General features: G+C 35.0%; 1 protein-coding gene across 1 annotated transcript in view; it reads left to right on the forward strand.

The window, feature by feature from the left end:
• LOC132706690 (growth/differentiation factor 8) overlaps positions 1-5,305 on the forward strand; it is a 69,018-nt gene extending 63,713 nt beyond the window's left edge. Inside the window, exon 3 of the mRNA XM_060678169.1 lies at positions 1,920-5,305. Coding sequence (XP_060534152.1) covers positions 1,920-2,297 — 378 coding nt within the window. The 3' untranslated portion in view covers positions 2,298-5,305. The remainder of the gene's footprint in view (positions 1-1,919) is intronic.
• Positions 5,306-10,567: the final 5,262 nt, after the last annotated feature.

Consider the following 10,567-nt stretch of genomic DNA (forward strand, 5'->3'; position numbering starts at 1 on the left):
ATTTCTGTCGTAGGAGTTATTCCGAAGAATTGTAAATTATAGTAGAGTAGCATGTGAAAGTTTCTTGCCAAAGTTAAAAGTAGAAATTTGAGCCTTTTTCAGCAACAAAAGCTGACTATTTCAATTACTTCGCATATCGCCGACAAATCACTCAAACAGGTCCAGAATATATGTGTGTCAAATTGTACACCGTATGCCAAATAAAACGATCCACTATACGATCTGGAAACCCTTAGGAGATACGAAAAAAAGACTCTCCTGAAGATTTAAAATATTATAATTTTGTTGATACACGGTGTCCCAAAAGTGTCCGGCCCGACATCAAATTTGTTATTTTAAATGGAACATCCTATATATTTCGACATTCTTTGAATTCTTGGTTAAAATAAAGGTCACTTTCTTAAGAAATTGCTATTCGAAATTTTCATAGTTTAGTCAGAAATTGAGGTTATGTTATGTTATGGTTATATAAAATTGTACCGTTTTGGCAAATTCAGATATTAATTCCAGGACAAAAAATAGGGTACGTTTGTAAATTATCTTATATTTAAACTTTGCTTACTTTTTGAGATATTCGAGGTTTAAGATAACACCCGTATAAATTCTTGCTGAATTTAAAGCTGCCCACATTAGGCCACTTGTTGGCAATTATAGGTAATTCTTAAATAGTATTACATCTTTAAAAGAAGTAGTTTCATGTCCGCTATTTAAAAAATACCTAATATTGCCAACAAGTGACCTGATATGGGCAGCTTTAAATTCAACAAGACTTTATACGGGTATTATCTTAAACCTCGAATATCTCAAAAAGTAGGTAAAATTTAAATATAAAATAAATTACAAACTTAGCTTATTTTTTGTCCTGAAATTTATATCTGAATCAAAAATATAGGGTGTTCCATTTAAAAATCTTGAGATTTTGTTAATTGAATTCGGCAAAACGGAATCACCTATTTGGGACACCCTGTATAAGCTTAGGTGCATCTGTCAAACTGATTGAGTAGTGCAACATCTCCTTAGTTTGCGGTTAAATTTTCGGGGAAACACTGTATCAACAAAATTATAACATCCAGAAGTCCGAGTCCAAGAAACTTTTGTATGAAATTTTTTTTGTATCTCCAGATCGTATAGTGGATCGTTTTATTAGGCACACGGTGTACAATAAAAAAAAATTAAGGTAGAAATTAAAAAACTAATAATTCGGTTGGAAGTTAAGTGGACGTTTGTATTGCTCTTTAAAAACAAAAAAATTAATTAAAATAAATTTGAAATAAATACTAGTTATTATTAATATTATTATTAATCTACGCAGAAAAAAATGAAAGTGTTTTGCTTTGCTTATTAATGATACTTTTTAAAATTCGTTCTCAACTCCAGCAATGATTCAACAGGATCAATTAATGAAAAAGACCCTTTGAAATGCTCTTTTCGATGTTGCGGTAGGGTAAGGAGGTCCCGCATCATCCGTCTTAACCAAATTTTATAGTACAGATAGGGTGGTGTGCAGAATTTCATAATTTTACAATAAAATAGCAAGGCATGTAGTTTTTATCTATTAAACAAGGTCAGTCAATCTGACCTTTTGAGATATAGCGTAATGTGACTTCTACTTCGGACCCCATATACCAACCTAAGTATTTTTTATATACAAAAATTCTAGATATTGTTGAAGCAATTCATTAAAAGCTTCTTAGAGTCTGACGTTGTGTATATAACCTTTAATTTTGTAGTACCATGCTCTCTAAACTTCAGAATCCAAGATAAGACCCAAATTCTTGCAGTATTAATGAAGGGAAGGACTGATTGATTAATAAAAAATCGTGTGCAGTTTTGGTTGTTTTGGAAAGAAAAAATATATCTGAGCGTCATCTGCATAAAGATGATAGTTACAGTTATAAATATTTTGTCTTTATTTCCAGGCTCCTTTCCTGGAAATCTCCACCATGGAGCCCAAACGCCGGGTGCGGCGTAATATAGGCCTCGATTGCGACGAGAAAATGAACGAGCCCCTGTGCTGTCGCTACAGCTTCGTCGTAGACTTTGTGGAAATCGGACTCGACTTCATTATAGCCCCGAAGCGATACGACGCGCACCTGTGCTCCGGAGAGTGCCCGTTCGTCACCCTGCAGGAATACCCTCACACGCACCTGATCAAGATAGCGTCGCCGAATAGCGCGGCACCATGCTGCGCGCCGAGGAAGATGTCCGCCATTTCGATGCTCTACTTCGACGAGAAGTTGAACGTCGTGTTCGGCAGTCTGCCGGGAATGGTGGTGGACAGGTGCGGGTGCTCATAATAGACGATCTAGTGCGCGTCGATCGGGTGTTCTAGTTTCTAGTTACGGGCATTTATAGTTTGTTCCTTTGTTCCGTCAGACGTCGTTCCTAAACGCCTTGGAATTTGTCAGTTGGAAATCATACTGTATACGCTCACCAATACCATTTGTTGCCCTTAATATGACAGTTGACATCGGCTTAAAATTTAACGACAAATGACAGTTGATGGACTTGTCCAGATTGCTTCCTAATGTTGAACATGTTGGACATAGACTATCTAAGTCCATTATGGACAACAATAGGAAACAACGACAACTAACGAAGGCTTTTAGTTCCAATCAGGGCGGCAGTGGCATTCATTTGTCGATTGGCAGTCGTGATTAGGTTAAGATTTCCTGATCGAAACAGACTAACCCTACAGATAAAGTGTTCAAATTTTCGATTCAATTAGTAGATTCGAGTGTCGTATTAACGGACATTGGGATTGGTGTAGTATGTTCAGTCCAATCTCTTTTCGTGTTACACTCTGTGTGGAAATGGAGGATTAATTTTAAATTATTAATTAATCCTTCGTGTGTGGCGCCATAGTCGCCCCAAACGCCGCATCGACTTGGTTCCATATGCAAAAGTAAAGGTGCCTGTGAGATAATTTTTTCCTTCTATTTTTATGCTTGAAATCGAACCAAATATTTATAACAATCATTTTACAACCTAAAATTTTCCGCCGACGCTATTAAGGTAAGGGAATAATTTGGGATTCACAATTTATTGTATGTGAACCATGTTCTTTCCTTCTGCTGCGACCTGACTGCTGCATACTCCCAAGTATTCGTTCCCCCATCATCATCATCAAGCACAACCGGCACTCGTCGTTATTAACATATGGTGTTTGAATGTCCGGTGAGCACTTTCAGATTTGATTTTTTCATTCATTTATTTTATTACCGGCTTTGATTGGATTCCGGCTTTGGGAGTATTGATGGTTCCTGATATCCATGTCAATGCTTCCTTATTCCTTGTTTTTAACGATTTTAGTGCCGCCTACCTCTTGCTTCCTTTCCAAATGATGTCCTGCCCCCACGAACTCTTATACAGTCTTACACTGACCCCACTTTCGCCTGCTTGGCATGTTCACTTCATTATAAGGCTTGGGAATACAAACTTTATTGTTGTTTGGCATTTGGAGACAGTAGCTTCTTTTAATTTATCATTTATTCTTGAAAGGACTTGGACTTTACTTTTGCATTTCGAGCGACGAATGGTTTCAAACAATTTTAACATGGATTCGGTCCATAATCGTGAACAATTTTGTATAACGCGTCAGACAAAAGGAGCAAACAAGTCAAAATTTCGAAAAAGGTTGACCAGTATTAGACAATATATGTTTTCGTCTGAGCCAATTTGTGTATACGTATTGAAAATTCCTCCCGTTTTAGATAAAGAGAGACGTTACCCTTGAAAAATGTGCTAGGGATACGTGCGTGTGATTTGTGCGCGAATCGAGAGGTGACCCGACGTTTCGAACGACTCGGGAACATTCTTGAGAGTTTTATTTATTTCTTTTTTTTTTGTTTCGTTGTGTTTTAAACAGTTGTGTGCGATTGTTGATGTAGATCTAGGGCGACGACGCGACGGTCGGAGTTTGTGGTTACAAATATACGCCGAAATTTTGGTTTCATTTTGCTACCGACAAAAAACTTTCAAACCAAGGACCAAAGTTCAGGCTCGCCAATTTTCTTCTTCTTTTTTTAAACGTACGCTTTTATTGACTGAGTAAAAAGTGGAGCAAAAATAATTTTACGAAATCTTTGAAATAGAAAATAACGACAACAAAATTTGCGGATTATTAAGAAATTTTTGAAAATAAATCAAATAGATCGCCTAAATCTAAGTACAGGGTTGAAATAGCTGATAGAACAAATTTTCGCTTCTTTTTAGTTTTTAATGGTTTAAAGGTTTTAAAGTTTGAATGTGTCCTGTTATTACAGACCCAAGATCCATAGAAACAGAATTTTCACTAGTCTTTACTAGACGATTATTATTATTTTCACAAAATATGAAGCAGCTATTACCGAAAACCTAAAACATAACTACGTAAAAAAATGAAAACGATCTAAGGCCGCGACAATTTTTGATTAAACTTGGTTTTAGGTAACAAAATTAATTGTTGTTTGTTGTTTTTGGCCATATTTGGACTGTCATCATGACAAGCTATAATCACATGTGAGCTAGAGGTTTCTTTTTCTGCTTCATAGTTCATGCAAAGAAGCACTTTGTATCAAAAAATTCAATAAAAAACATGAATTTCATCATCCTTCTGATTATTTTTATCGTTATCTTTATATGTAAATTGGGAATGCTATTTCGCTCGTTTTTAAACGCCAATATAAGGGACTTACATCGATCATTCAACGCTTTACTATAGGCAAAATAAAATTTGCATGCTGAACTATCATCCTGATTTTTGATATTGGCACTTTTTTTTTGTTTTTCCCGTGAAAATTTGACCTAACCACAAAAATGAACCCTTGATAAAGCATAGAACAGCCGACCTAACCAAAACTTTTTAAAATAACTTAGCATCATATACGGGAAAAAATTTTGTTGATGGATTTTCGCAAATCTTGGCCCTGGAGATTAGTAAATAAATGAAAAGTTTTCACACTTTACCTCTCCAAACTAACATTTTTTATAAAAAGTGTTAGAAGCTTAGGTTATTTTTGAAAATATTGGAAAAAAGTTGTTTCCTTTCTAGTTTTCCACAAACGTACCGCTTTTGAAAAAAGTCGGAAGGACTAGAGTGAAGACTTTAATAAAGTGTTGAGCGTTGAAAGTTTATGCAAAGTAGATATAGTTTTGATACCAAATAAAGTTCAGTTGATGTTAATACAATTCATAGAGGTGACTAACTTAAAAAAAAAAATAAAAAAATATATTGATAAAAAATGTTGACTGTTCCCATTTTTATTTTCAAATAAATTGATACTATTAATTTTATTTTTAAAGTTGGGAATATTCTACAGTAATCTTCAAGATAATGACGTGCTGTTATACTATTTTTATTATTATTTACTAAACTTACAATTCATAATAGCTTAAAAATAATATCAAATAATATAAATCAAATTAAATAAAAAAATATATCAATAACAAGTCTCAAACTAGTGAAAGAAAGACTCATCAAAAAACATAACTACTCGAAAGTACGGAAAACTTGACACAGAAAAATGCTAAAGGGAGCAAAAGGGTCAATTTAGTTGTGATCATTAGCAAGTCTCGCTGTTGTGGAACTAAAAGTATTAAAACCATAGCTACTTGCTCTGATAGCCCTATATGGAACATGAAGGCAGCTTTAGGGAAAATTTGCTCAAGTTGAAACTCTCCCGCCTAGCATACTAAAGGAAGTTATAAGATTCCTCCTCTTATGGCGCACCGTAATCGGAACCATATGCAGCATAGCCAGTAGTTCCCCATCACTCTCCCGTTATATGTTATTTACATCAAAACCTTATGTTCAACCCTCTACTAAGTCTTGGGTGTTCGTTTCAATGAATCCAGACATCTGAAAAATTTTTTAGGCGGCATTATTTAAGTCATGGAAAAAATGGGGATCTACATCCAACGAGACTTTACTGATAAGGGGAATTTTGACAAGAAATTTTGTAATTGTAAAATTGTAAATTTAATAGCAGCACTAAACATTTAATTCTCGGGTTTATTTTGTCAACACTGGATAACTTAAGCACGTATTATGAGTCTAAAGTGTTTCTTAGTAAAAAGGCGCAATAAAATAAACTTTTTTCCTTGAAAATTTCGGAACAATCCGCATTTTTTTTTATTGGTATTTTCTTTTTTTTTTCTTTTCTTTAACTCGGATTGCATGAGTTTTCCATATAGCTATTAGATAATATGAAAGTCTTATTGGTCGGGAAAACGAGGTTTGCGCATATCGGACCTCTTCCTAAGCAGCAGTTTTAGTCGCCATTACGTTGCAGTGATTTCAGTGACGTAACAAGCTGTCAAACCATGCCATCAAAAACGGAAGAAATATTTTTTGGTTCTATCTATTGATATGGTAGTTATCAAAATAAAGATGCATGTTTGCTGATCTATAAACGATTCCATATTCAAGACACTACGAGAGAAACGACAGAAAAATCACATTTTTTATGATGAAGACTGATAAAAAAATGTTCAAAATTACCTCAGTACTAAAAATATATTTGAATAAGATTTTTCTAGAAGGAATTTTGAGGAAATAATTGTTAAAGTACCAAAAAAATTGCGTATTTGATTTAATGGCATTTATCGTTTTGTAAGAAAAGATGGCCTAACTTTCAGTTGTGATTAAGTGATTAATGTATTTGTTAAAAAATGTAAATAATATTTTACAAACCAAGAAACTGCAAGTTACTGCAACTTTGATGCTGCTTGGGTTCAGTCTGGTCTAGTTTACCGGGTTCTTAACTTTCAAATTGCTTCAATGACGTGCCAACAAATTTCATTCTCGGCAATTTAACAATCGTACGGGGGTGAGGGTGGGGAGGCGTAAGAATTTCACTATGGAAGTAAAAGCGACATTTCCGGAATACACTGTACAGTGCGACCAGAATACTTAGTACAAAGGCCTTCGCGGGCACCTCGCGAACCACCAATAGGTACCACTTACTTAAACTGGACCCGCGGTGTCGCTTTTTGTTTTCGTAATTTAGAATTTTTGTAAGATTTGTGATATACTTAGGGTGTAAGAGCGATTTTTTGTATTTATTTTTGTAAATCCAGTGATATACTATTGAATTTTGAGATGCTTATTAGGAGGGGGTTTATTTCGCGATCGGGGGGAGCGTGTGTAAGGTACCGCTTTCGGAAAAAATATATCTATTTTTTGGATTCGACCCTTAGGGAGATTTTTAAATGCGATATTTTTATACATACGAGAGAATTATTATCGAACGACACAAAAATTTGTGATATGATGCCTTACGAGCTATATTTTTGGGTGGGGGGGTTGGAAAATTATGTGATAAAGATTCAAAATTTTTTGTTTTTTTTTTGTTCATTTAAATAAGGAGAACAAAGCGAGAACGATAGTATTGTACGAGGAAACGTTGCGTTATAGAACTACAACTGTAAACTGTAATAGTGAATAAGACTGTATAAATTGATTGTGAGGTGCGCGGTGTACAGAGATAACGGCTTTGCGCACCTTGTACATATCTGTTGTAGATATTAAGCGAATATAGATCTCTAAAAGATAAGCATATATAGTATTTAGGCTACCCGCGGACTTATTGTTTTCAACCCGTCTCCTTCTATCTTTGTATTATTGTAGCTCGAAATTTTTCGTAACTAATATTTAGTAGCCGGGACTCGTTTCATTTTCCTTCCTGCTTTCTCAGTGTCTGTTTATAGTAGTAGTCGTAAGTTTTTTTTTCCAAAAATAAAATGTTGAAAATCGACCACTGGAATTTTATTTAAGCTCCCGGACGCTGTCGCGCTCTCTGCTGTGAATAAGACTATCGTGTCAGTTTCTAGGCATATTTTTTCAAGTTTTCTATTACATTATTTACAAATCTTCGGCATTCCTCCTGTGTCGGCTGTATAGAGCTTTCAAGCTTCTTCGCAGCTTAACTGAAACTGGCTCCCCTTAGACTCTGTACCTACTTAAATATTGTTTGATGGGGGTGGTGCTAAAGGAGTGGCATTAGCATTGTCTCAGATGATTCCCGTGTTGGAAAAAGGTCTTTAGTAGAAGAATTGATTACATGCCAGAATGCCGGCTATTTGTCAAAGTCGTAAAGCTATTCTTTGAGCCTAGGAAATTGAAAAAGTTATAAAAAAACTGCAAACGAAAAATGCTCCTGGATGGGACTTAACGTTTCTTATAAATAAATGTTTTGAGAGTAGATGTTTTCCAGATTGTTTAAAAGTTGGCATTATTAGGCCATTATATAAAAATGACAACAGAGAAAAAGTTGAAAATTATCGTCCAATATCAATATTTTCAGTGTTTCCTAAAATTTTTGAAGGGGTACTTAAAACGAGGATTGTTAAATTTCTTGATAAATTCAATACAATCTCGGACTTTCAATTTGGATTTCGAAAAGGGAAGTCAACACATGATGCTATCAAATCTTTAACATCCCAAATATACGACTCATTAGATTCAAGTAACCCTTGCATGTGCGTTTTTTTAGATTTAAGCAAGGCTTTTGACACTGTTTGCCACAATAAGTTACTTGATAAAGTTAATTGTGGACTGAGAGGGAGAGTATTTGAGTGGCTGCGTAGTTATTTGTTCAATCGTAAACAGTGCGTAAGCATAGACGGTGTTTTGAGCGATATGAAGACAGTAAGATGTAGCGTACCACAGGGTACAGTTCTCAGACCGCTACTGTTTACGATATAGGTAAATAATATGTTACATTTAGACAGCAATAGTACAGTTTTCAGTTTTGCCGATGACACTGTAATTTTTGGACGGGCAAAAACATGACAATTGTTAAAGTTACAAGTTGAGCAGGACTTAAAGACTCTCAAAAAGTGGTATCAGTACAATAAACTTACATTGAATTTACAGAAGACCAAATACCTACCTTTCTCATCCTACAAAAATCAGCTTCCAAACATCGGAAACCTAACAGTTGAAATGACAGAAATTCCGAAAGTTTAATTATCCTGGTATTACGATTGACTGCCAGCTCAAGTGGAATCTGCAAATTAAATTTATAGTAGAAAAATCAGACCACTTCTATCAAAATTTATTTACATACGAGAAAACCTATATATGCCATTAGTACAAACTCACCTATCCTATGGCATCCGGGATTGGGGCGGGGTCTCTGAAAACCACCTGAAAAATCTAAATGTGTTGCAAAAGTGGTTTCTAAAAATAATTTATAGCAAGCAATAAACTTACCCGTCGGATCTACTGTTTGAGGGGAATTAAATTCTCGATATACGTCAGTTATACCGCTTTAGTATACTAAAAGACATCCAAAAAGGAAAAATTCTTGTTCTTAATGCTAATCGCACTTATCATATCCGGAACAGACAAAACAAGGACGTCTATCCCACAGTTAGAACAAAAACACACGGACAACGATTATATACGTATTTCTCACCTCCGTTATATAACATGCTACCATCATATATAAGAGCCCAAACCATCTCGAAATTTAAAAAAGATGTCAAAATATGGATGTTTCAGACGGGCAGACGACTTTTTGATGACCTCATTAACTTAAAATATCAAAGGTAAATAAGACTTGAATTATATTTTATCAAGCATAGTTTTCTTTTACCTAAATCCTAAATTATGTATATTCACATGCTTAGTGAGTTAATGTTTTTATCCTCGTTTTATTTTTATTTTTGCTTACATGTATGAGTAGATATTATATTACTATAAATGTAACAAGCAGATTCTTTGCCTCGTCGTTATTATTATAATTATTATTGGTTTGGTTTAATATTCAGTGAAACAAAACATTTACTCCACTTATTAGTTGATATGAAGTATTTGCCGCATATGCATGGAATGCTGTAAACTCCTGCTATCTCTCCTGCTCTAATTTTATTTTTGACGGATCGAAGATGTTGAGAGGTTTTTGACGTTATATTTCTTAAAAACTTTTGGGCAGTAATGTTTTAATTGTAAAGAAAAACAACAGTGGCAAGTGTGGGGTTGCTTTCGGGATTACTTAAAAGGTTGCGGTAAAGTGTATTTTGTGATGAGACGCTTATTGTATGTAATGTGGAAATAATAAGAGCAAATGTAAGGTGTTTTAATTTTGGGTTCAGTGACGCGGGTTGAGATAGTTTTGCGGCTCTGTGGGCCAGAGTGTTGATAACCGATGATTTTTGGGTCGGATAGTGACGTAACAATGCATTAAGCACTAGCGGAGCAGAGCGGAGCGAGTGTTTAATAAACGAGTGACTTAAAAATTTACGAAACGTGTTGCATACGACTGTTAGCTTTTCGGTACATCCGATTGCTACCAAACCCGTGCGGTAGTATCCCGGAAATGTCCGAAGTGGATCGGATCTGTAGAACACGAATCTCAGGTGGTAAACTGAAGTTTTCCGCAAGCTAGGTCGGTGTATAATTAGGTATTTTACAGAACAGAGTAGAAAAACAAAATGACGCAATATTAGGTCTAACTTTCTAATGATAAGACTAACTAATAATGGGAAATTATTATTAGTCTCGAATTTATTGGTAAAACGGATGTCCCGATGTATAGAGTTTAAATGGCTAAGAAAGTCCCGGAAGGATTTTTGACCATTA

Source organism: Cylas formicarius, unplaced genomic scaffold (assembly GCF_029955315.1).
Source record: "Cylas formicarius isolate icCylForm1 unplaced genomic scaffold, icCylForm1.1 PGA_scaffold_8__14_contigs__length_24414737, whole genome shotgun sequence".
In the NCBI taxonomy this organism is placed as follows: Eukaryota; Metazoa; Arthropoda; class Insecta; order Coleoptera; family Brentidae; genus Cylas; species Cylas formicarius.